Genomic DNA, 27,012 nt, shown 5'->3' with positions numbered 1-27,012 from the left:
CTTTGTCTTTCTGGCAGCTCCCTGCTCTGCTATGGCTTACCATCATGATAGCAGACGGATATTTGTGGGCCAGGATAATGGAGCCGTGATGGTAGGTAGCTTCCAGAACGTATTCATTGCATTGACCTCCCCATGTTCACCGTTGGACAGTTTAAATAAAGTTAACAAAGAATGCCCAGTTGTTTGGCATTAGGAAATGTTTCATTCAGTACAGATGGTAGACCCAAAAATGGATTAATTCTAGTTAATGCTAGAATTAACTAGCATTGATTAATAAATTAATAAACTCCAGATTTTTCTTGACTTATGATGAGGCTTTGTCCTGATAAACCCACTGTAAGCTGAAAATATCATAAGTTGAAAATACATTTAATATATCTAGTCTACTGAATATCATAGCTTATCCTCACCCACTTTAAACATGCTCAGAACACTGACATTAGCCTATGAAGTCATCTAACACAAAACCTGTTTTATACTAAAGTATTGAGTATCTCATGTAATTTATCGAATACCGTACTGAAAGGGAAAGACAGAATGATTGTCTGAGTCCAGAATGGTTGTGTGTCGATTGTTCACCCTCAGGACGCTGAGTAGGGGCTGTGGCTGCCCTTGTTCAGCATCACGAGAGAGGATTGTACGACTTATCACCCGTCTGGGAAAAGATGAACATTTGAAACTCAAAGTACAGTTTCTACTGAATGTGTATTGCTTTTACACTATTGTAAAACTGAAAAATCCTAAGTTGAATGATCCTAAGTCAGGGACCAGCTGTAGCTCCATAGAGCTCTAATGATTGATGGCTGATTCTCAGGCTAACCCACAATGCGCAGCCTTTGTACACTGTCATTGAGCCCCATGGCAGCCCCCGTCCCTGAGCCCGTGAAGGAGGAGACTGGGGCAAGGAGGACGTGGGGGAGATCATGCACACGTGTGTGTGTGTGTGTGTATGACAGAGGAGGGAGAAGAACAAGATCAGGGACTAGTCATTCAGCCAACAACTCGTGTGACTCTTTGAGGCAGTGCTTCTCAAACCATCTTTGGTGAAGAACCAGACATTTAAATTTTCAATTTATTAGAGATTGGTGTTTTTGTAAGTCTAATTGTACGTGTGTGTATGCATATATTTCATTAAGATGTAATCCATATACCATAAAATTCACCAAAGTGCACCATTCACTGGTTTATAGTATAGTTAGAAGACTGAAAGTGAAAGTGTGTCACTCAGTCGCGTCCAGCTTTGCGACCCCAGGGACTGTAGCCCGCAGGGCTCCTCTGTTCACGGGATCCCCCAGGCAAGAGTACTGCAGTGGGCTGCCATTGCCTTCTCCAGGCGATCTTCCCGACCCAGGGATTGAACTTGGATCTCCCTCGTTGCAGGCAGATTTTTTACTGTCAGAGCCACAAGGTGTGTGTGCATATATTTCATTGAGATACACTTCATATACCATAAAATTTACCAGCTTAACGAGTGCGGTTCAGTGGTTTTATAGTATAGTTTCAAGATTATACAACCGTTAATAGTCTAGATTATTTTTATCAGTGCCTCCCACCCCCAAAAATAAATCAATATCCTTTAGCAATCACTCTGCATTACCCCTTCCTTCAGTTCCTTGCAGTCAGTAATAAACTTTCTGAGTTCATTCTAAACATTTTATGTAAATAGAATCATAAAATGTATAACCTTTTATATTTGGCTTCTTTCACTTAGCATCATATTTTCAAGGTTCATCTGTGTTGCAGCTTGAATTAATACTTCAGTGCTTTTTGTGGTGGAATAATATTCTGTTATATGCCACACTTTGTTTATCCATTCATTAGTTGATAGGTAGTTGGGTTATTTCTGCCTTTTGGCTATTATAAATAGTGTTGCTATGAACAGTCACATAAGTTTGTGTGTGAACCCGAGTTTTCCATTTTATTGGATATACACATCTAGGAATGGAATTGTGGGTCTTATGGTAACTCTGTGTTTAATTTTTTACAGAACTGCCAAACTGTTTTCCAAAATTGCTATACCATTTTACATTCCCACTGGCAGTCTATAAAGATTCTGAATATTTACATATTTACCAACAATTATTATTTTCTGGTTTTATTGCCTAGTCAGTGTGAAGTGGTATCTATCTCATCTCATTTGTTGGCATATAATTGTTCATAGCAGCCTTTTTAGTCATTCTTATTTCTGTAAGATTTAATAGTCCCCTTTTCATTCCTGAGTTTAGAAGTTTGAGTCATTTCTCTTTTTTTTCCCACCACTCTTGCTACATGTTTGTCAATTTCGTTAAGTGGGTTTTTTTTTTTGTTTGTTTTCTTTCAAAAAACCAGTTTTCATTCATTCTCTGTTGATTGTTTACTATTTTTCTATTCTCTGATAATGTGTTTCAGCTCTTATTTTTCCTTTGGTTTGCTTTGAGTTTAGTTTGCTGGACTGCTATTTTGAATATTACATTATTGAGTGAGAAAATTTGTAAGGATCCATGGTGGCTCAGATGGTAATCTGCCTGCAATGCAGGAGACCCAGGTTTGACCCCTGGGTCGGGAAGATCCCCTGGAGAAGGGAATGGCACCCCACCCCAGTATTTTTGCCTGGAGAATTCTGTGGACAGAGGCTATAGTCCATGGGGTCACAAAGAGTTGGACACGACTGGATGACTTTCACTTTTAACTTTATCCGCTTGAATGTCATGACGATGTTAAATTGCTGGAAAGTTTTCTGAATACTTATTCCCTATTTTTCTGCTTCTTTAATCAGGACCAGTGGTCCACAGACCTCATTTTGAGTAGCACTGTTTTACGGAACTGGGAATGGTAGCGATAAGTAAGATTTAGCTAGTGGGGTTCCATCACAGGTCAAGTGAAGAATGCACAGACCGGCGCCTGGACTCACCTGGCCAGAGAGAGTGGCAGGGCCAGCCTGCAACTGTGCTAAGCCCTGGAGGGTGGTGAGGAGTTAACCAGGAGAGGAGGAGGACTTCCAGACACAGAGGACTGTATGAGCAAAGACAGAGGGGTTTGCAAGGTCAGAGTGTGTGCAGAGAACAAGAATGAAGCGGCTTGGCCGCATGAAACATGTAAGACTGAAGAGGTGGCTGGAGCAGGGCAGAGAGAGCCTTGCGTTCAGATTTTACTCAGCACTGGGCATCCTGCAGAATGCTAATTAAGAAGGAAGGAGACATGGGCCCTGCTCCCAGGGGTCTTTTGGACTAGTAAGAAGGACAGGTAATACACAAGTCAGCATCGCATTGCAGGTTGTGTTGGGTGCAGTGGAGAAATGAACAGGAGTGGGAAGGAGAGGGTGCAGAGCGGTGTGTGGCCCCGTGCCCAGCAGACAGGATCGGCAGGAAGGAGGGCTGCTCCAAGGCTGTGAGGTCCCGCCGAGGCCTGAAGGGCAGGCAGGAGACGGCCAGGCAGAACAGGTTTTCTAGGAGTGAAGGCATGTGTGGAGGCGCGAGGCAGGAGGTGTCTGTGGGTCTGAGGACTTGCAGGACGTCCTCTTGGCTGGCTGGTGCTGAGTGACAGGGCAGCGCTAGGGTGATGGGCCAGGTGGGCTGAGGGCAGGTCATTCAAGGCCTTATGGGTCTGGGTGAGGTTTTCAGTTTTGTAAACCCGTGGGAAGCTCTTCCAGGGTTTTCAGCAGAAGAATGGTGTCATTTAATTTACTAAGGTCCCCCTGGCTGCTCAGTGGAGCATGGATTGGAGGGCCACAAGAGTGGAGGTGGGAGGGAATTCCCTGGTGGTCCAGTGGTTAGTACTCAGCCTTTTCATTGCTAAGGGCCTGGGTTCTTCCTTCTCTGGTTAGGGAACCAAGGTCCTGCAAGTCATGCAGTGCAGCTAAAAAAAAAACCAACCTACTGTCTAACACCATATACAAAAATAAACTCAAAATGGATCAAAGACCTAAATGCAAGTATAAGGCTAGACACTATAAAACTCTTAGAGGAAAACATAGGCAGAACATTCTTTGACGTGAATTGCATTCACTATCTTTTGTGATCCACCTCCTAGAGTAAAGAAAATAAAAGCAAAAATAAACACTTGGGACCTAATTAAACTTAAAAGATTCTCAAAGCAAAGGAAACCATAAAACAAAAAGACAGCCCACAGAACGGGAGAAATTTGCAGTGAAGCAACTGACAAGGGATTAATCTTCAAAATATCCAAACAGCTTGTGCAACTCTATGTTAAAAAAAACCCAAAAACCCAATCAGAAAATGGCCAGAAGATCTAAATAGATATTACTGCAAAGAAGACATACAGATGGCCAAGAGGCACATGAAAAGATGCTCAACATCAATAATTATTAGAGAAATACATATCAAAACTACAATGAGATATCACATCACAATGGCCATTCAAAAAAATCTGTGAACAATAAATGCTGAAAGGGTGTAGAGAAAAGGGAACCCTTCTACAGTGTTAATGGGAATATAAATTGGTACAACCATTATGGAAAACAGTATGGCAGTTCATTAAAAAACTAAAAGTAGAACCACCATGTGATCTAGCAATCCCACTCCTGGGCATATATCCAGAGAAAACTGTAATTCGAAAAGATACATATACCCCAGTGTTCATTGCAAGACTGTATACAATAGAAGCAACCTAACTGTCCATTGAAAGATGAATGGATAAAGAAGATGGAATATTATTCAGCCATAAAAAGAATGAAATAATGCCATTTGCAGCAACATGGATGGACCTAGCGATTATCATACAAAGTCAAGTAAACCAGATGGAGAAAGACAAATATATGATGTCATTTACATGTACATGGTAAAACATGGTACAAATGAATCTATTTACAAGAGAGAAATAGAGTCACAGATGTAGAAAACAGATTTTGTTGTTAGCAGAGGGGGAGCTAGAGGGGAGAAATAAATTGAGACATTGGGATTGATAATATGCACACTTTTATATATAAAATAGGTAAATAATAATATACCGTATAGCACAGGGGAATCTACTCAATACTCTGTAGTGACCTATAATGGAAAGGAACTAAAAAGAGCAGATTATGTATGTGTGCCTGTTCAGCTGTGTTGTTCAGCACAGACTAACACGTTGTAAATCAGTTATATTGCCACAAAAGTGGAGGTGGAAATATCAGTTGTTGTTGCTTTCTGGGTGAGGAGGTTGTGGCGGTGATGACGGACAGAAGCAGAAGTCTTGAGCTGCAGCTATGCAGGTCGGGTGCAGCGGTGGGGAGAGGAGCAAGTCAGGTGACAGCTGGGTTTTTGGCTTGAGTGTCTGGTGGATGGTGCTGTCATTTGTTAAGAGATGGCTGAGGGGTGTGTGGGGAGAGGGCGTTTAGAGTGAAAGGACAGTGAGGAATCCGTGGTACAGTTAAGATACCAGGGAGACACCATTCATGGGCGATGCGAAATGGGCCAAGGGGTGGGAGGACCAGCCAGGACAGTGTGGTCGTGGTAGCCGGAGGAGCAGTAAGTTTCCGGTGGGGCAGAGAGAGGATGAGATCAAGACAGGAACATGACCTTGGGGATGGCAGTTAGCAGCTGGTGGTCACAGGGAGAACGGTTTCCATGCAGTGGGCTGGTGCCCTGGGGTGCAGTGGATTGAAGGGTGACTGGGGTGAGGAGCTAGAAAGCCTGAGTGTCGAGTGTGGGCTGATCTATAGAGAGGGTTTTGGCTGGGATGGGGTGGGAGGGCAAAGAAAGTTTCAGCATTGTTAAGAGGGTTTTGTGTTCACTTATTTTGCTTTTTAAATTAGAAGTCTTGAGTGTGTTTATGGGGTGGGGGAGCTAGGCGCTCTGCATAAGAAGTTCACTGGACAATAGGCAGTGAGAACTGAGGGCGGGGTAGGGGATCTGCATGGTTGGAGGTTGATGCCCACCAGTTTTCGGCTGCTGTAAATCCGTTGTGTGATAATAAATGCCAGTGGTCTCGTTTTTCTCCTGAAGATTTTTATCAGAATATGGTGATGTGCATACACATAATAAGAGGCCAGGAGTGCAGGCCTCAAATAGCATCTCCAGGAATGGCAGTGGCCATGGATTTATTTCTCTAGGGACCCTTCTTGTGGCTCCTGGTTCAAGGGTACTTGACTGCCATTATAGGATGGCATATAAAAAAACCCTTACAGCTCTTCGGTGGAAAGGGGCGATGTAAGTCCAATTTAGCATTAGTTAGTATTGAACTGTTGATTTCCCCCCATCGGAGATTGTGGTGGTGGTTTCGCTGCTAAGTCATGTCTGACTCTTGTGACCCCTTGGACTATAGCCTGCCAGTCGCCTCTGTCCATGGCATTCTCCAGGCAAGAATACTGGAGTGGGTTGCCATTTCTTTCTCCAGGGGATCTTGAACCTGGATCTCCTACATTGTGGGTGGATTCTTTACCGACTGAGCTATGAGTCCCAAGAGAGAATAGTATATATAAAATGCCGATACATTTTTGTACTTTGTAGAGCCAAGATGAAGGACAAGAAATCAGTATTTGTGGGTTTTTTTCATCCTGACCAATCAACAATTCATAATGTCCATATTATCTAGACAGTTAAGAGCTTACCAATTTAGCACTGATCAATAGAATTTTTAAGTAGTGCATTTTCTTTAGAGTTTTATCTTAGTCTTATGCCTGAGGCTCATTTTTTTCATTAAGAAGCACATACTTTTAATTTTTTCCTAGTTATAAAGTATTACACAGTCCATAAAAAACTTTGGAAGATAGAAAAGGAAAACCACCACAATCTTTACATTTCTTTGTGTGTGTGTGTGTGTGTTAAATATATGTAATGTGCCCCTTCTGTTGCTTCAGATACCCAATGCCTTATTTTCACTGGTGCTGAGAACTCTGTTAGTAATGGGTCTTTGTATATCACTTTGCTTTGGATGTATCATCTTGAGAAACTTTTAGTGACACCAAGAGAGCAAAGTTAGCAAGATGCCTCCTTTGCAATTAGAGGGAAAGGATGTGTAGAGCACTCATTTGTGGAGGAAGAATTAGACAAACATTCTGTGGTGGTCAGCAGCGCGTTCTTTACTTGTCTGGTTCCAAAAGAAATAGTGTCAGAAGGACAGGACCAGGAAGCAGTTTCCTACTGCTCTTATGGAGCCAATCTTCAGTCATAAGGCTGGTGATGGCCAGTTTTAGGTTTTATATCCTTTTGGAAGGTAAGTTCCCATTGTTTTTAAAACTATAACTGTTCTCTTATTGCATGTTTTTACTTTTAGGAATTTCACGTTTCTGAAGATTTTAATAAGATGAACTTTATCAAGACCTACCCAGGTAATTATAATACACACACTCATTTGCACACATATACACGTAGATACACACAACAACAAGCTAGAACACCATGTCTTATGATCAAAATTAGGTTTTCACATTAACTTTTTTTTTTTTCACATTAACTTTTTAAAAGGTTGGTTACCCCAGTTACGTAAGAGGCTGTTACCTCTTCAGAGTTATTTACACATCCTTTTCCTGCTTATTAACATTTGAAATTTTATATACTGTCCCACTGGGTGCATGTGTCAGATTTAGTTTAATCATTCCTCTATTTTTAAAATGTGTACTGCTCCCATTTTTTGATAACACAAACTAAGATATATGATGGTGTATGTACATATGTATGTGTGTTTACATATATCTGTGTGTATTTCATATATATATGTGTAAAAGTAATTTCATATATATATATGTGTGTGTGTCCTTGGTAGTTACTGACTCAGATCCTGTAACTCTGATTACTTTAAGATAGATTACTAAAAGTAGAATAACTGGGTCAAACCTTAAAATTTATTTTTTGATACTCTAGATTTATTTTGCAAAACTCTTTCCACTAATAGTGTAAATATTTTAATGAGTAGTGATTGAAAGTGCCTGTTCATTAAGTCTTCATTGCTCTTTTTAAATGCTTATTGCCAGTTTGATAGTCAAAATAGTTCTGTTTTTAAATTATTTAAACTTTATTTGATGTTGACCGTTTGTCATGTTTTATGAATTCATGACTTTGCCCACATTCCCAGGGGGTTGTAGTGTTTTCTGGTTAGTTTATAAGAAACAGTCCCTCTGTTTTTCTGAAGCAGCCTGTACAGCTGAGAATAAGGTCAGATGTGTCTCTGTCTAGCTTCTGACTTCATTCATCAAACTGGGCATTTATTAAACACCAGCTGTATGCAAGGCCCTGCTCCACATAACGTAGAGTCACTGCCCTGGTATGGCTTAATATTGATCTGGAGATACAAATATTCCAGAAGTTAGGTAATAGAATACCTTCCTCATTCTCAGCTATTACTTTGGAATGTGGAACTTTACAAATGCTTCATCTTAGAAATAATGAAAAGTTAATTTCAGAAAATTTCAGTTGCCGTTTTCACAATGTCAGTGTCCTCTGAAGAGTCAAAGCACTAAAGGTACAAACAGTAGAAAACAAACAAACCTGTTAAGAAAAGGCTACTGCTTTCCACATGGAACTCACTGATAGTGTTTGATGGTTTTTTTATTTTAATCTGTCCTCTGATATATTATTTGAGTCCCTCTTGAGCATTATCCTTTTAATGATTTGTGGCTTCTGATGGTCTCCTCCCTTGCAGGGAGGCAGAGGGCAGGGCCTCGGAGAGCCTGCCCATTAGATCATGGGTTGGGGGTTGGGCAGATTCTCTGTCGCCTGTTCAGAGTACAGACTTTGTGGGGTGGGCCTGTCCAGCCTGTGAGTCTGCAGGCTGACAGGGGGGAGAAGGGGAGCCCCAGTTCCCACCCACTGAGACTGGATTGCCCGGGTCTTGTTTCTTCTCTGTTCCCACAGCTCATCAGAACCGGGTGACGGCGATCATCTTCAGCCTGGCCACCGAGTGGGTGATCAGCACTGGCCACGACAAGTGCGTCAGCTGGATGTGCACCCGCAGCGGGAACATGCTCGGGAGGCACTTCTTCTCTTCCTGGGCCTCGTGTCTGCAGTATCCTTCCCGGTCTCAGGAGCTAGCTCTGCATCTGATCCTAAATTGCTAATCGAGATCTAAAGGCTGAATGATTCCTACATATTTCACATAATATCGAAGGATTTCTGTCTCTCTTTTCTTGGGTATAAAATTGGTTTATTGGGACTTGGTGGTTAAAACTTGGCCTCCTAATGCAGAGGGTGTGGGTTCAATCCCCGGTCGGGGAACTAAAATCCCTCATGCCTCTTGGCCAAAAAATCCAAAACAGAAAAACTATGGTAACATACTCAGTAAGGACTTTAAAAGTGGTCCACATTAAAACAAACAAGCGAAATACTTTTGAAAACGGTTTATTAAAAGTGATAAATGAATTGCTGGTCTCTGCTGGGGTGTGCTATAGGTGTTTTAATACAGAAATCTCAGAAAATCTAAACCGCGTTAATGCAGACCACTCCCTTCACTCCTTTGCTTTTTGAAGTGAAAGAAAAGACTTTTTGTTGTGTAAAGAGGGGAAAAAAGGAATGAATCTTCTAGTAGTGGGTTATTTGCAGACCTGGCAAGAGAATACAAGAATTTGTGACCCTGGAATTCATAAAAGGGCTACAAGGAGTTTTGTAGTTTTCTTGTGTGTGTTTGAGGAGGGTTCATAATCCTTGTATGACTCTCGAAGGTACCTCTGGATCCCTCCAATGTTAAGAAATTGCAGCTCTGAAATTCTGCTGATCTGTTGGATTTGTTTCATGTAGAGCGTGCTCTTGCATCACGTGTGTATCTTAGTGCTGGCAAGGTCAAGGCTGTCAGCCGCAGGCAAACACCCCATGGTATTTTCTCTTTCCGTGTTGGACATCTGGTGTAGTGAAATTCTTTCTTCCATTGAGAACCTTTATGAAAATGTTTGGTACAAATGAATGTACAGCATGAGATACTTAAAATAGTACCATACACTTTAGAATCAAACAAGGGAAGACTACTCAGATGTATCATGTGCTATATAAGCTTTTCTGTTATGTGTTAGGCTTTCGTATGGATTGATAGAAAATAGGACAGAATCACATCACTGTGGCCCAGCCTGTGGTCTTCCTTTTGATCCATGTTTTGAAATTAAAACAGTAATTACCTTATTGTGTGTAGACACCTGATTTGCCACAAACTGCTATGGCCGTAGAGTAACCGAGTGTTAATAACAAGTTGTTACCAGTAGTTAATGTATTTTTAAATTTTAAGTTTACTACCATCCCAAATGACTGCCTTTTGGATGGCTAAACTCTTCATAGCAATTTAAAGTAAACCATCCTCTTCACTTAAATCTAAATCATCTAGGCCCCCCCCATCTAAATCATCTAACTCATCTAAATAATGAGTTCACATCATTTGCTGTCAGTTTTACATTGTTTCCAGAGATAATTTCATAAAAAGCATTTTTCTTCAGTTCTTTTTGACTGTTTTCATTATTGAGTATTTTACCTTTTAAAACTTTGCTATAATATGATTACTTATTTTTATGTCTCTCTCTCTCTCTCTGTCAGCTCTTTTATCTTTTTTGTTGTCAATTCCTAGGATATCAGTTGAAATAATAACAGGTACTCAGTGAATGCTTGTTGAATGAATGAATATTAATTTTCCTGATAATTCTCACTTAAAGCATTTTTTTCTTTGATGTTTCCATGCTGTATGATTTTCAGTGGAGTGTTTCTTTTCTCAGTTTTAGTTTGTGCTTACCCTTTATAGAATGTACATTTTCTGCTTTATAACTTTGAGACAGATTGTTTTATACATCCTTGACTGCTTCTCCACAGATATGACTTTGATACTCAGTATGCGTTTGTCGGCGATTACTCTGGACAGATCACCCTGCTGAAACTTGAACAGAGCACCTGTTCAGTTATTACCACCCTTAAAGGACATGAAGGTAGGCTGTGTGATCACCACTGTTTTTCACCTAATATGTGTGCATGCGTGCCTGCTCAGTCGCTTCAGTCGTGTCCGACTCTTTGCAACCCTATGGACTGTAGCTCTCGAGGCTCCTCTGTCCATGGGGATTCTCCAAGCAAGAAGACTGGAGTGGGTTGCCATACCCTCCTCCAGGGGATCGAACCCAAGTCTCTTATGTCTCCTGCATTGGCAGGTGGTTTCTTTATCACTAGTGTCACCTGGGAAGCCCTTTTCACCTAATATGGGCATCCAAATCTAGTTTTCGGCTCTGTGGTTTCGTGATTGATTAGATCCCTAAGGTCTTGTCAGGTTTCAGTTTGACTGGCCAGATATGGGACTTCAGTCCCAGAAGATCTTAAAGAGTGAAAACTCAGTGAAGGCAAGGTATAGGGTTAGGTTTCATGTTCAGATCCCTTCTAGATTTGTAATACTTGTGTGACATTACTTTCTGTTCTGTTTCCCTTTTTTAATTAAATTACTTTCAGAAGACCTTTTTAAAATTTCGTATAAATGGTAGGACCTTTGGAAGAAGGTTGTTGTTACTGTTTTAAATTTGTCACTTTCTAGGACATCGAACAGGATGCAGTAGGTCAGTCAGTACAGTTGGAAGACGTGTATGAGCTGGTTCGTTCTTTATTTGGGAAACGTCCACTGCGGAGGGACTGAGGGAAAAGAATGACTGGGCGGAATTCTATTATTTCTGTAGCATAGTGAGTTGGCAGGGTTTCGTGGGAAGGCTTTAAAGCTTAATTGACTGTATTTCATAACATTAGAAGCTTTGAGACCATCTGGTTCAGATTGAAGAATTAGGGATTTGTTGAAGGAATTAATGATGGATTGATGTATGAAAATAGTGTTTTTAAGTATAGCAAGTTTAAATGTCCTCTGTAGGTAATTTATTTAGATAAGTCTGAGTCTGTGACCTTGTAGAGGAAAAGGGGGAGGGAAGGACAGTAAGTTTGAGTAGATAAATCTAAAGGCAGAAAAACACAGGCCCTCAGAAACCACTTTCTGTTTATGACTCATGGTCTCATGATCCCAGGCTCTTAAGTGTTCTCTGGGTTGCTCAGGACAGAATGAGTTCTGATAACTGCTCAGCAGGGTTCATGTAGAAAGAGCTGGCTTGTCTACTGTTAGGCTCTAGCTGAAAAACATGGGTCATAAGATCAAACAGGGCTAGGGTTTCCGCAGAATTGATCCCTGAAGCCAGTTTTGCACAGTACTTCTTTTTTCCCTTTGGTTAAGCTTCTGTGAGAAACTAGTCTCTTGTGGTTTGCTTTTGAATATGGCTTTACCAGTTTTCTATACACCCACTAAAAATACTGTTAGCTTGTGTGACTGGTTTAATAAGTTTATTAATTTTTTCTAGGCAAACGAATTAGTAGAACAATGAAGAGATCTGTTGAAAGAGAAATCTGTTAAAAGAAAGATTTTTCCCAAGGCTATCAAATTTAGTAAGTTTAGTCAGTACAGAATGTAAAACGTAGGATTTGGATTTTTACCTGCATTTTCTGTCATAATCGTGTGGTACAATTTCACTTTTTTTTTTCTTTCTTCTAAGACGCTTAATTTCCTTAAACAGAGGCATCCTGGAGTAGGACACCCGCAAAGTCACAGAGACCTGGAATAATCCAGACTTTTATCTTAGAAAATCCCTGAAACCTTCATTGCCTTTGCTCTTTAGATACTGGTAGCGTTTTTTTTTTTTCCCCCTTCAAAAGCTTTTTCTGAACTAACCCTCATGTACAGCTATTTTATCATTTTTTGGTATAGAGGAGGAAAATCTTTTAAACACCTTTGTGTTCAGAGTAGTGTGATGGACAACGACTGAAAAGCCTCATCTTGTAGCTTGGGTAGGGGCTGTGCGGTGTCTCCTCCGTGACTCATGATAAGTGTTAGACGCCCTTTTGTACGACGAAGGTGCGTTTTTACATCCAGACTCGCTGGTCCTGGTTCAGCCTCTGTCGTCAGTTGTGCGTGTGCCGGCGGAGAGTTCCAGCTAACCTCCCTCTCTCACCCCTAGGGAGCATCGCCTGCCTCTGGTGGGACCCTGTTCAACGGTTACTCTTCTCAGGAGCGTCCGACAACAGCGTCATCATGTGGGACATCGGGGGCAGGAAGGGCCGCACGCTCCTGCTCCAGGGCCACCAGTGCGTGACTCGGGGGAGGGTGGGCAGTGGGTCCACGCTGGGGAGAGGCGGGGGAGGCGTGAGTACTCTGAGACCCCTGTCTCCAAATGGCATCCTTTCAGCTGTCCACGTGATCGGGCTCTCTTCTACGTTTCTCTGCCAAGGAGTCACCCCAGTGAAATGTCTGCTTCAGGCAGACGTGGGTTAGAAACCATGGGTGGGGACTTTGACCTTGGAAGATGGCCTGCAGTATGACACTTAAGCCAGTCTCATTAGCGAATTTCATTAAGGAATAATGTCTGGATTGACCCAGTCCTGCTTCGCCTAAGCTATGGCATTTTAATGCTCAGGTTTTTGCCATCTAGTCTTGAAAAGGAACCCTTTCCTCCTCGTTGGGTAGGCTTGTCTGTTGCTTGGCTACGAGCAGAGTCAAGTTGAAAAGCAGCCAAGGAGAGGAAAGCTTCTCCCCACAAATCTACAAGTCAGGAGGTTGTTTCCTGGGGCTTCCAGAGGAGGAGGCAGACAAGCATGCAGGAGCAGGGCAGATTCCCTTACCCTGTAAGAGTGTGTGTGTGTGTGTGTGCGCACGTGTGTGCGTGCACGCATGTGTGCACACCAGCAATCTCCATCGTGTTCAATTGCTTGTTCTTATGGATTATGTAAGTAAGGGAGTTACACCTCCTTTAAGAGGTGAACACCTCTTAAGTTTTGAACACCTACTTGTTCAGAAACAATCTTGTGCACCTGGAAAGAAATTATAGTGGTTGGTCCAGAAAACTATGGTCACCATCCCATCTCTGCCCTGCAGTTCTTAATGACGGATTTGAAAGTAGTAGCGTTTATTTCATAGTAACTGTTTTTCTGTATAATACATTATAAAATGCCTGGTAAAGTATATACAGGGATCCAGATGACCATACCAAATAGTTAGTGATAAAATGCAGATTCCAGCGAGGGGAGACATTGGAGCCTGCGTGAAGACAGTGCGTGTGTTCCCAGTTTGAGACAGTGACTGCTGTGTGTTTGCAGTGACAAGGTGCAGGCGCTGTGCTACCTTCAGCTCACGCGGCAGCTGGTCTCCTGTTCCTCGGATGGTGGAATTGCAGTGTGGAACATGGACGTTAGCAGAGAAGAGGTAAGAGAGAGCGAGGCAGGGTTGACCCGGGGAGGTCCCACAACCCGCCTCTTGGTTTTCCACCCTTTGGCTGAAGATGCAGGCAGTCCCAGCCCCTCACCGCTGTGCTTACTGGTTGTTGTCCAGCGAGGTCCTGCGTGTCAGTCACTGTGTCCCCCACTCACTGGAGTGTTTCCATAGGGACACGCAGTACACACATGGGGCATTTAGGCTGATTTTCACAGGGAAGTTCATGGAGAGGATGCTGGAGACAGTCCAGCCCATCCAGGGAGTGGATTGCAGACAGGAGCTCCAAGGTGCTGCTCCACACCTGTCATGGGATCCCCGAGACACTCACCAGGGACATAGCTCATCTGGGAAAGTATTTCCCCAGTCTCTGTTTTTATTTTCCACGAGTTCTGTCTCACTGAGTCCGTGTCACTCTAGTGTTCTTTTCAGGAGACCTGAGTTTAAGTGCCTTAATTTCCTCGTCTCCGTTCCTTCTTCCATCAAGTGAAATAATTGAATGAGATGACTTCTCAGCTCTCTTCCAGTTATTTAGACAGACACTATAAACAATCTCTTTTTTTTCCTATTTTAAATAATGCTGCAGTGAACATTTTTGACCTTGTCATTGTGTGATTGTTCAATTATTTATTTCAGACAAAATTCTGAAAATAGACCCTTAGGGTCAAGGTTATGTACATTCTTAAGGCTTTTTATAGATGTTGTCAGATGATTTCCATGCAGGATTTCCATTCTCATCTTTACCAGCATAGGTATTATCTGCCTTTTCCAAGTGATGTCTACAACCTGTGATGTAGAGAGTGGCGTTGATTCCAAAGAAGATTCTTTTGTGAGGGGGGTTAGGGACTTATGGTTTAACTTCAGAAGCATTTCTTGATTACCTAAACGGTGGCCCTAAAGTCTGGAGACTTAGGCACATATACCTCGTAAATGATATTGTATTGTGGTACATATTGTGACAGGGCTTCCCAGGTGGCTCAGTGGTAAAGAATCCGCCTGCCAATGCAGGAGACACAGGTTTGATCCCTGGGTCAGGAAGATCCCCTGGAGAAGGAAGTGGCAACCCACTCCAGTATTCTTGCCTGGAAAATCCCATGGACAGAGGAGCCTGGAGGGCTACAGTCTATGGGATTGCACAATTGAGCAGCTAGTCAAAAACAATACATACTGTGATGTTATATGATATGTTCCAAGTGCTGTCCTTTACACAGCATGAAGGTCAGCTTGCTGCCCACGGCAGCGGATGCCAGGCGTGAACGCAGCGTTCCCCACAAGCCCTGCACAAGCTGCTTTGTGTCACCTCTGATTGCTTGCGAGTCTGATTCTCCCTGAATACAGTTGATCTTTAGCATCCCCTCGGGGACATAATCAGAGGGATTCAATCTATTAAAAAACAAAAAACAAAACCCAGTGACATTACTTTACAGATATTACACTTCCAGACTTTATGATTACTGTGCTCTATACATAAAGATTCTTGCCTGCCAGAAACTTGCAATCCCATGAAGGAAATAGATTACCCTATAAATAATAAAATTTCGTTCGTAATCTGGAGAAGTCCTGATGGCTAGTTTTTTACTGACCTTGTAAGACAAGTCAAGTAGAGGAAATCTTGATGGCATGTCTGCTGGTCAATTTCTCTGTTTGAATTTTCTAGAAAGCGTTTTGGTAAGGCTTAGAATAACTTGTTATTAAACATATGTAAAATTGACTCAGAATTGCAGAATGTGTAATGCTGCCTTTGCAAAGGTTTATCTGAACTGGGTTATGTATTTGTCATCTTCTAGCTTGATGCAACATCAGCGGCTAGTGTACCACGCTGTTTTCTCAGTTCAGTTCAGTCACTCAGTCGTGTCCGACTCTTTGCAGCCCCATGCACTGCAGTACGCCAGGCTGTTTCCTAGACTTGTTGCTCTTCAGTCTAATTCTGAGAGAGCAGGAAACTCGGGGAGGGTGGGGAGAGGATGTGTTCCGTGAATCAGGAGGGAGGAGACCATCTGGGCCTGATGCTACTAGCAGCTCTTGTAAGGGTTTAGTTACTTGGATTTCAATCCGCTGTTCTCATCCTTGCTAAGTCGTTTTAGAAGTGGAAAGTAGAAGCAGGGTTCCTACCTCCAAGGTTATGTGAGTGTGAGGTTATCTTTCTTTCTCTAGGGAAAGAAAGAGTCCCATCTTCTTTTGGGGGGCCACTCATTCAAGGTGCTTCCTGTGGGATGGGGGTGGGGGACACTCTTTTCCTCTGAATCACTTACGGACAATTATCCCAAATCATGTGCACACTGGCTGGTAACACTGTCTCAGTGGTTGACAGTGTTGGTGGGAAAGAAAATTCTGTCAAAATGATGCAATATTTTTAGTAGGATTTTTTGGTTTGGTTGTTGTTTTGTTTTTACCAACTGAGTAAATATAAATGCAAAAGTAAGCAGCCTCTGGTATATTGAGATTCTGACCTTGCTTTAGGGTTTTCTACAATTTGTAGGACTTCCTTAGGCACCGGCTGGGAAGATTAACCCCAGATTCTCTAGCCCCACAGTCCTTGCTGGGAATTTCTTTCTGAGTCACCTGGAAACACTGACTGGGGCGTTTCCAACCCACAGTGGCTGTCGGCCACCACACAGGCAGGTTGGAAGCAGACAGTCTCTGCCAGATTGTAATCGAAGGACTCCTTTTTGGAAGGAGGCAAGAAACATAAATGAGCAAGTAGCCATAATAAATCCACACGAAGAAAATTGTATTTGGAGCTAGTTGATTACAGAATGAGAAATATTTTATACATTAGTGCAAAACAGATTATCAGTGCCCTGCAGTTTTCTTATTACATCATCTTTGTCCAGGTTAGGCAGATGGAACAAGATTTAGAAAAGAGAATGCAATAGTCAGAATACTTGAATAATGTTCTCTTTTGCTCTTCTCAGCACAAAAGAAAGCTTTTTCTCCTTAGAGAATGAGCATTCAGTAGAATGGTTTATGAGAGCTTATACCATAACACTTAATCCTATTAAAAGAATTATGGTTATTTCTTATATTAAAATAGTTCCCAAAAAGTCTATTTATTTCTGAGTTTTTTGTCCGTTATTTGATTATTCTAAGCATATTTTTCTTTCCGTGTGTCCCTGTCCCATCCAGCTCAGCAAAATGATATTCTTCCCTAACCCTTAGACAGAATTATGCTTCCTGAGGGCAGGAATTCAGTCCCATTGGTTGTCATACTCCAGAAACATGTTTGGAGACCCTGTTGAAGTACAGAGGACCATGTCTGGAGGCTGTGTGGAGAGCAGTGGACAAGCGCAAAGGTGTGGGCTGGAGTCCTGCATCTCCTGGGAGCTCCACCCATTGACCAACCATGGACAGTCGCTTCAGTCTCTGAGCCACAGTGTCTTTACCTGTAAAACTGAGAGAATGTTGCTCTGCATCTCCTAGGGTTGTTGAGAATGAAGCAAAACAAACCCCTTGGCACTCTGGTGGACTTATGTGGCACTTGCCGTATACCAGGCACTGGGCAAAGCCCTGCAAATGACGCATTTAATGCTCACAGCCTTACCCATTGTGTACTCATACTTGAGTATCGCTGCCATGAAGATGTTTTTGCGCTGATTGTTCCATGCGACTGGTCTGCATATGGGTGGTGTTGCTGGAGTTACACTGGCCTGTGTCACAAGCTAAGACCCAGCGGCCCTGTTTTCCTTCCACTGCAATTTGACGTTCCTGGGGTGTTGGCAGCAGGCCCCATTGTGTCACGGGTTTTCCCTGAGGGACGCTGTTCACAGGCAGGGTTCTCAGCCCCCCTTCTCTCTTCCCTGATCACAGAAACGAGCAGTTCTACATCGGGTAGTAACCTTGTCACGTGGGAATGTATTTCCTCTTCGCTCTTTCTGTCCTCCCTTCCCACCTGCAGCATTGCCCCAGTCATTTACAGAGGGCTCTTCTGTCTTAGACTGCTTCATTCTGTTTGTGGGTGCCTTCACCCCCACTCCAGGAAGACTTTTGTAATGGCTGTCTTATGTAGAAATACTTCCAGTGCCATATCTAAAATAAGAAATAGGAAAGCCAAAGGTTTTGATGCAATAGGAAACAAAGAATTAGGGATACTCACTTTTTAACTTTCACAATCAATAAAAGATTATTCCTAACTTCATGATCTTTGGTATAATTTTAGAGTATTTTCTATTTTTATTGCATGTATATGATGCCAAGTGATTGAGGTCAAATATGCAAGGATAACTCTTAAGAGTTCATAATGCAAATTGAATTCCTCCCTCCTGTCTATAGGTTGAACAATCTAAAATTAAACAATCTTGAAAACATTGTTAAAATGGCAAAGATTACTCAAAACACAAACATAATATTGAATAAATATGGAAACAGCTATAGAGAAATTTAAAAAAAAAAGTGGGGGGAGAACCCCTGTGAGGTCTAGAACTGTTGTATTAATTTCTGAAAACTCGGTATAAATAAGCTCTGATGTTGGGTCTGACTTTCTCCTCCCCCAGGCTCCTCAGTGGTTGGAAAGTGATTCTTGTCAGAAATGTGAGCAGCCCTTTTTCTGGAATATTAAGCAGATGTGGGACACAAAGACACTGGGATTGAGACAGGTGAGTAGCTGGCATCCAGCTGTCACTGTGTTAGTCACGTGTTTTGTTATTTATATGATCGGTCTAACATTTTATTTGGAATCACACTTTTCCTGATGAGTACTGTTAATTCCTACATTTGTGATGTCACCATCGTGTGACAAATATGAGTAGATCTTTCCTGGGGTAACAGTGAGACTTAACTTTCCCAAAGTATGCTATCGCTCATCCTGCACTGGAAAATCAGGGATATCCAGAAAACCCTCAGAGCCTATTTGTAAATGGATGAAAGAGCTCTGAGTTTAGGGCCGTTGCTTGTTAAACTCAGTGTTTGTACCAGCCCAGCACAAAGTCAGAATGAACTCGACCTCTAAGCCTTAAACTTCCATGAACAGATAAAAAAGTAACAGATCAGCCTTCACTGGAATACTCTGACAGTAAGAATTTTAGATTGTTCCATGTGAGTGTACTTGGAGCAATTCTGTTTAGCATGTTTCAGTATGTACTGTTTTTTAATTTTGTAAATTAATTGAAGAAACATGTTCCAGATAGCCTGTAGAGTTTAAGGAAGCTCTCACCACTAGGTATTCATGTAATACTAAAGTTCTACAAAAAGCATAGTTTTACAGCAGCCTTGAAGGTAGCCACTCACTCAGATTGAATGTGAATTTGTGCAGGCAAGTGAAAAAGGAATGCCAATTTAAATGCTTTTCTTATGGGTTGTACCCTCTCTGAGGAATTGGTGGAAAGTTTGTGTGTGTCAATAAACTTTTACTTGTGAAGCTACTCTACAACATGGTCAGATATAAGACTTCCAGTGTAGGAATTATTTTATCACTCATAACATTCTAATGCTCAGAAATTGTAGCAATATTCTGTCTTTAGCCTTGTTCTCACAACATATGGCTGGTAGTAACTGGTGGGTGAAGTAGTCCTTACTTCAAAGGAAACATGGAGAATTAATTTTAATCTTATGAGTTAACAGCTAATAGAAGAGCATGGGAAGGTATGGGTTACAAAATTTTAGTGGTTTAAAAAAATATATATATATATATATATAAAATAGTGATAATAGCTGGACTATTTTGGAATGTTCTTGAAGCTCATTTGCAGAATCATAATTTGAAAGAGTAAAAGAAATAGCAAAACATGATAATGGATATTTGTTTCTTAATGAGGGCAAATTACATTTAAAACTTTACTTCTAAACTTTTTTTTTGTTAGTAAGAATCAGTTTTTCCTTCCCAAAGTCTAGCCATTTGGGTTCCTAAATGAGCTTGAACTTGGTTTTAACGTTGTTTGTTGTCATCTAGGCTGAAAGTATAAATGAATAAAAGTCAGTTTTGACCAATAACAAAGCAAGGATATTTGGAAATCCTTGAAAGTGTTGAAATCATTTGCCTTTGGCATGTTAATTGATAGATTGAATTAAGGCTGATTATAATTCAAGAACTGGAGAAGGGAATGGCAACCTACTCCATTATCTTGCCTGGAGAGTCCTATGGACAGAAGAGCCTGGCGGCCTACAGTCCATGGGGTCACAAAGAGTTAGACACGACTGAAGTGACTTCACAGTATCATTCAGGGCATATCATCCCCAATCCCATTCCCCTACTCTGAAGGGAAACCACGTACCTTAAAGCAAGAGGTTAACGCCCCCTTTCCCTCCCTCCTTCTGGAAGCATCACTGCCGGAAGTGCGGGCAGGCTGTCTGTGGCAAGTGCAGCAGCAAGCGCTCCAGCTACCCCGTCATGGGCTTCGAGTTCCAGGTCCGAGTCTGCGATTCCTGCTACGACTCCATCAAGGACGAGGAGTGAGTGCCTGTCTCTGTCTACTGTGTGTTCATCTGCAGCGGGAGAGCCCGGGAAATGACACGGGTGCACAGTCCGCCCGTACACAATGGTTAGGGTCCTGTCCTCCATGCAGTGGAAAATCTGGGTACAACTGAAAGTTGGGTGTAGCTGGGTATACCTTAGACCCTCTGGGTCTGACTGGGTGTAAAAATCTGGGCATAACTTAGACCCTCTTATCCACGGATCTGCAGATCATTTAGCACTGTTATATTTACTAGAAAAAAAGTCCGGATATAAGTGGATCGGTGCAGTTTGAATCTGTGTTGTCCAGGGATCAACTGTATTGATCTTTTATCTCTCATAAACAGTTTCTAAGGAGAGGATTCTGCCCTGGATTTGTGACTTAGGACAAGTTTCTCCCAAACACTTTGAGGAATGATGCTGGTCAGACTTCTCAGGCCGTGAGTGGCCGTGTCTGAGCCCCCGAGCCCCTCAGAGTGCGGTGAGGGTCAAGGCTGTGTGCACACTGCTGGGTGGCTGAGCGGGCACTCTCAGAGGCATCCCAGCTTCAACCTGTACTCACACTCATGAGCGTTTTATTAGTGGGAAAACCCTGGAGACCCACCTTCTTTCCTGCATGAAGTCTGACCTAGCGATCTGTGCTTAAATAACTGTGTACAAGACACATCTGTCCCCCATTCAGTCCTGAATCAGACAGATCCATGAAGGCAGGACCAGCATTTTCTCTTGCTCCTTTTTTTAAAAAATGTATTTTATTGAAATGCAGTTGAGTTATTTTGGTGTGTTAATTTCAGCTATGTGTGCTAAGTTGCTAAGTTGTGTCTACCTCTTCGTGACCCCATGGACCATAGCCCTTCAGTCTCCTCTGTCCATGGGATATTCTAGTCTAGAATACTGGAGTGGGGTGCCATTTCCTTCTCCACTTCTGCTCCTTTTTGAATCATCTTGGAAAGCAGTAGCCAGGCACACCTTGGTGGATGCCCAAGTAGGAAGGCTGGTGTGGTCAGCAAGCTGGTGATGGGGCCAGGGCGCAGGCTTCGGAGCAGAGTGAGGGTCAGCACCCGGGGGTGGCACTGCCTCTCCGACCTGGATTCGCGGGGAGCCTGCAGCCTGTGATCTCGTGCAGAGTAGTTCCTCTTCTCTGTTAAAGGTTCTCGTTCTGATGTCTAGGAATGTACCAGCCTGTCCACTAAAAAAAAATCAAATATTTTGGGAATTTTAGAAAATCCTTTATAAAACTGCTTGTGGAAATCCCCTGGGGGTCCAGTGGTTAGACCTCTGCTCTCACCACTGAGGGTGCAAGTTCAGTCCCTGGTTGAATAACTGAGATCCCTGAAGTCGTACGGCACAACCAAAATCAAACAGAAAGACCAAAAAAACCCCGAAAACCAGTCCTGCAACTTAGGCTTTGTGTCATCCTTTAATTATAGTTGGTTTTCAGAAGCGTAGCCACATTTTGGGGAGCAAATTTTGACACTGTTACTGTAAATATTTCCTTTATGTTGCTAAGAGGACTCATCCTCAGCTCCAGGAACCGTCGGATGAGTCTAAATGGCCTCTCTTCTCTCTCTGCCAGTCGGACATCTCTAGCAACCTTCCACGAAGGAAAACATAACATCTCCCACATGTCCATGGACGTCGCTAGGGGCCTGATGGTAACCTGCGGGACCGACCGCGTGGTGAAGGTAAGCCGCCTAATTGTCCCAATTAGCACCTCCGTGCAGACTGCTCCACCGACACGCTGTGAGTGTGTAAGGCAGTTCTGATGGACAAGCTCGCCTTCCCTTGGATGAACTCCCCATGGCCAAGTGAAAGCCGTGGCTAACAAATTGCATGTTTGTGAGTTTCCATGCCGTTCCCGGCAGCTCAGTCCAGTGGGGTCTCCCTCCACTGTCTCAGTCTCTCCAAGTAAGCTGGTGAGGGCCTGCCACCCCTCTGTCACCATCTGCCCTGAGCGGGCCCCAGGGTCTTCCCTCGCACTGCCTGGCCTTAGCTGACCTCTTTCTCTGGTCACTCCTTCCTTGGCTAATGGTCCTTTATCCTGGATAGAATACTCCCCATTTATAAGAAATAACCGTACTTCCCTGTGTTAAATCCCTGAGTGAGTAACACAGAAGCTGAGTGTGAGCGCTTTATCCTCAGTACCACTCTTGAGTTTCAAAACTGCTGTGCATGCCTATGTGCTCAGTTGCTCAGCTGTCTCGAGTGGTTTGCGACCCCGTGGACTGTAGCCCGCCAGGCTCCTCTGTCTGTGGAATTATCCCAGCAGGAATACTGGAGTGGGGTGCCATTTCCCCTCCAAGGGATCTTCCCAAGCCAGGAATTGAGCCCATGTCTCCTGTGGCTCCTGCTTTGACAGGTCGATTCTTTTACCACTGAGCCACCTGAGAAGCCCTGTAAAACTGTCATAATTTGTTTCATAATTTAAAAAGTGGGCTTTTTCCCAGTGGGCTTTTTATTCAAAATAAAAGTAAATTGTAGTGAAACATTATTATGATGTAATTTGCAGGTGTTGAGAGAAATACTGCCTATAAGCATTTTTTTATGTTTTAGCCAACCACATTGCCTTGTCACTGTGTAAACCTCCAGAAGGTTTTATGGGGAAAGAAGAGGATGAGTTGTGTGTCTTGACCGCTGGCCAGTGTCCCAGCTGTCTGTCCTCCCAGGGACCGCGTGGCCGGCGCTGCCTCTCCAGGTCCTCCCCCTCCTTCTCTTGCAGATTTGGGACATGACGCCTGTGGTGGGCTGCAGTTTGGCCACCGGCTTCTCTCCACACTGATGCGGGGCCGGCGGGGTCTGAGTCTTCGCGGCGGCCGCCTTCCCCCACACACGACGCTTCCCTCTAGCTCCACAGTCCCTGTCACGTGGAGGGACAGCCAGCCACTAAAAAAGAAATCAGCATTTTTATAAAGAACAAAACGTGAACGTGTGTTTTTGGGCATTTGTGGAACTATCCGTGGGGACCGACGTAGCGGGTCCCCGAGGAGTGGAGTTACTTGAGCGAGATGTCCTGCGAGCGGTGAGCTGATGTGTGCCGAGATGCTAATTTAGCACACGAGAGTTTCAGAAGAAAAACACTGAACTAAAGAGTTAAAGCCTAGAAGTTTCTTCAAGCAATTCCAAGTGCAAACACACTCCCCTCCCCCCAGACTTGCCGGGCGCGCGGGGGCTCCTGCGCATCTCCGCGGTCAGAGCAGGGACTCCAGGGAGGAGGACTTGCGTTCTCTCTCGGGGGGGGGGTGGTGCAGGGGTCTTAGGAACCCAGAGACCCTCCTCGTCCACTGGCGTCTGTGAATATTCCCCACCCCTGGCCACTGACAGACCTCTTCAAGGAACCTGTCCTCTCCAGGTGGTGCAGTGTCTACACTTAATGTGTGGTCCGCTTCAGTTTCCCGTCCCAGCCAGCGTGCCGTGGGCGGACCCTTACGGTTGTCACCACGTGAGCGGTATGGCGTCTCTACTGACCAAGGGAGTCCGTACCCTTCCCTGTCCCCCAGATGTGCTCTGAGGACAAGACGTCTCTATGGTGCTGTTAACACGGGACTTGCACAAGCCGCCTGACTTCTTCCTCATTGCAGCTAGGGATGAGTAATGGCAAACCCAGCTACCAGCGTGACTGGGATGGGAAACGAGCAGCCCGCTCCGTGGAACAGCCCAGTCCTCCTGAAAGACACAGTCTATTTGCAGCCCAAGATGAGCCCCTGTAAATACCGTGACACTTCAGTAGACACCTCAGAAGAGAACTCCAAAGCTTTTTAAACTAGGTTGACTTTTAGTTACAACTTATTTCATAGGAAGAAATCGGTAACCCAGAGCAGTGACTATTAGCACGGTCCTGCACAGGTATTCCCAACTTGTAAGTTACTCCCAGAACAGTTAGCAAAATCTCTTGCTATCACGTGGCATTTTAATTTAAAAGTTTTTGGCCACTTAGTACCAGGATTGGGGAATAGGTAGGAAATGGGGAGCCTGTCTTTTAATATTAAATATTTATTTGTTTTTAATGGCAGATCAGGCTTCCCTGGTAGCTCAGATGGTAAAGCGTCTGCCTACCTACAATGCGGGAGACCCGGGTTCGATCCCTGGGTCGGGAAGACCCCCTGGAGAAGGAAATGGCAACCCACTCCAGTATTCTTGCCTGGAAAATCCCATGGACTGAGGACCCCCTGGTCCATGGAGTCGCAAAGTGTCAGACACGACTGGGCGACTTCACTTCAATGGCAGATCATGTGTCTTGTTACTTTAGGATCATTTTAAGGATAGATTTTAAAATAGATAGCCGCAGTATTTTTGTTAGTCTTACTAATGGATATAGAAAAATACTACTGCATTGCTTTTAGGGGATCAAACCAAGACAGCATCATTCTGTGTGACGTAACTAAGGGACTAAACAGTTTTAAATAACAGTTGTTAATGAAAATGTGTTTTTAATAACAGTTTAAGACAGGCAGTTAAGATGTCTTAATGGCTAGTGGCACAAATTAGGAAAGGAGGTCAGGTCATCATGTTCTAGAATGATCTCCAGTAGACGTTGACTTGCCTTCAGAAATAAGGGTTTTGTTGCTTCTTGTAATTTTTGTGTTATATCACCTGAAAAAGATGTTTTCTTTCAAAAACTTGCCTTAGGCCCTTTGCAGAATGTGTGTTGCTGACATAATCCAGGAGGAAAATCGAGTGGTGGTAACTTGAACAGTAGTGTTGAATCTCAGCTTAGTTTAGTTAATGGTTCAGCTCATACATACACAGGTGCTATGCTGGGGTTTCTCTGAAGTCCTGAAAGAAAAAGAGAATATGAACTACTTGCCATGCTGAAGAATGCTCCACGACGGTTTTGCTTTCCTTCAGCCTCTGTAAAATGTGACTTTATGATGTCTGTGGTGGCCTGAGCAGTTCCGTAGCTGTCAAGGATATACCATAGCTTTTTTACTTTTTTTAATTTTAAAAGATTCCTAATGAAAAACCTAATGTTTCACAGAGAGCGTAAGGCTGATCCAGCGCCTCCTTAGGGGTGAAGCTAACATAAGTCAAGAGGGAGAGGTCTGTGTCAGAAAGAATTGGAGCCAGGTACCTGGAAAAGGAAAGGAGAAAGTTTCAATATATTTTCTTTCCCCCAGAGCTTACTGCCATTTTTCGTTTTAAACATACATATGGTAGGCTTGCCTTGTCTCTGTCACACACAAGGTAGTAAATGGGGTAATATTTTTTATAGAAGTGGGTAAAAATTTTAGTGATTGGCACAGAGAGTATAGTTAGACTTCTGGTTATTGCCTTATTTTGACTGCATTACTCTTAAACGTGTCATTTACATTATATAGTTCTTCAAATAATGGTTTACCAGTTTTTCCATTCCTGAATACTCCTGCAGAGTCCCTCTTGGGGATCACGAAGAACAGAATGTTAAGAGAAGATCTTTTTGTTTAGATCTAGTATGCGTGGGGTCGCAGGGTGGGACACGACCTAGTGACTGAACAACAACAAAAGGTTCGTGATCAAGACTTGCCAATTCTTCATTCTAAACGTGTTTTAAAATTGCTCTTTATTAGTGGAAGTGATAGGAATATACTCTTATAGCATTAGATGGAAGCAGACCATTCATTACACTGTAAATCTGTTTACTGTGTCTTAGTTCTGTCCTGCTGCCTAGAGGCCATAAACGAAACATACTGCTTTATACTTTAGAGGGTGGTGTCACTTTGTTCTCCCCCTACAGCATTCAGTTCGTTAGTACCTACAGATTTAAACTGTTGAAACTGGCCTGAGTATGGAATAAAACCACAGTGGCTCAGATTCAAGGAGTTATTTTCTAAAATCAGTTTTCATTAATTACTTCCTACTTCATTCCTGGATCTGGTATCCTTTAAAATGTAAGAAACCCGTTACTATTAATGATAAACCGTCTGCTCATTATAAATGTGAAGTTTAACAAATAAGTAATACATGCTGTATTTGTGTGTCTATTGCTTAATTGTTAATTGTGAGCAGATCATTGAATGCCTACTCTATTTTCTGCAGTTTACTACCCAATATCTTTGAGTAAGTTGATGTTTAATTGTGCAACAAATTTATGTTAGAACACAATTTAAAGTGTTTTTCTCTCTAGACTTTTTTGACTAGGGAGGCAAAGGGCAATGTTGATTAGTACATTTTGTCTTGTACTACTAGCTGTGTTTCTATAAAATAGGGTGCCCTGTGTGTCCCAGAGAGCTAGAAACCTTTGCTCTTTGCTCCTGTTTGTGGGTTCTGTTTTTGTGGTTTTTTTGAGAACATGCATACAATAAAGTGTTCCTTGCTTGTTACCCTGTTGTTTAATTTAGCTTTTGTTCTGTTTGACCTGGACACAGCGCAGCAGGAGCAGCCACCGTGAGTTCAGTGCTGCCTGTGTGCTGGCTGTCCTGCCAACTTCATACTCTTCAGTCCTGGTGACACTTCTGCAAGGCACTGTTTTCTCCATTTTACAAATGAGAAGACCAAGTGGATCTTATCTGTCCGTCTGACTCAAAAGCACATGCCTTCTTTATAAGGCA

General features: G+C 42.9%; 1 protein-coding gene across 1 annotated transcript in view; it reads left to right on the top strand.

The window, feature by feature from the left end:
• Window positions 1-26,784, top strand: part of WDFY1 (WD repeat and FYVE domain containing 1) — a 51,442-nt gene extending 24,658 nt beyond the window's left edge. Inside the window, exons 3-12 of the mRNA XM_020877717.2 lie at window positions 18-91; window positions 7,192-7,246; window positions 8,769-8,919; window positions 10,698-10,810; window positions 12,857-12,983; window positions 13,992-14,097; window positions 18,594-18,695; window positions 20,357-20,487; window positions 22,065-22,173; window positions 23,208-26,784. Coding sequence (XP_020733376.1) covers window positions 18-91; window positions 7,192-7,246; window positions 8,769-8,919; window positions 10,698-10,810; window positions 12,857-12,983; window positions 13,992-14,097; window positions 18,594-18,695; window positions 20,357-20,487; window positions 22,065-22,173; window positions 23,208-23,267 — 1,028 coding nt within the window. The 3' untranslated portion in view covers window positions 23,268-26,784. The remainder of the gene's footprint in view (window positions 1-17; window positions 92-7,191; window positions 7,247-8,768; window positions 8,920-10,697; window positions 10,811-12,856; window positions 12,984-13,991; window positions 14,098-18,593; window positions 18,696-20,356; window positions 20,488-22,064; window positions 22,174-23,207) is intronic.
• Window positions 26,785-27,012: the final 228 nt, after the last annotated feature.

Source organism: Odocoileus virginianus, chromosome 30 (assembly GCF_023699985.2).
Source record: "Odocoileus virginianus isolate 20LAN1187 ecotype Illinois chromosome 30, Ovbor_1.2, whole genome shotgun sequence".
Taxonomy (NCBI): Eukaryota; Metazoa; Chordata; class Mammalia; order Artiodactyla; family Cervidae; genus Odocoileus; species Odocoileus virginianus.
The sequence above is the reverse complement of the archived record's forward strand: the minus strand, read 5'-3'. Positions and strand labels throughout refer to the sequence as shown.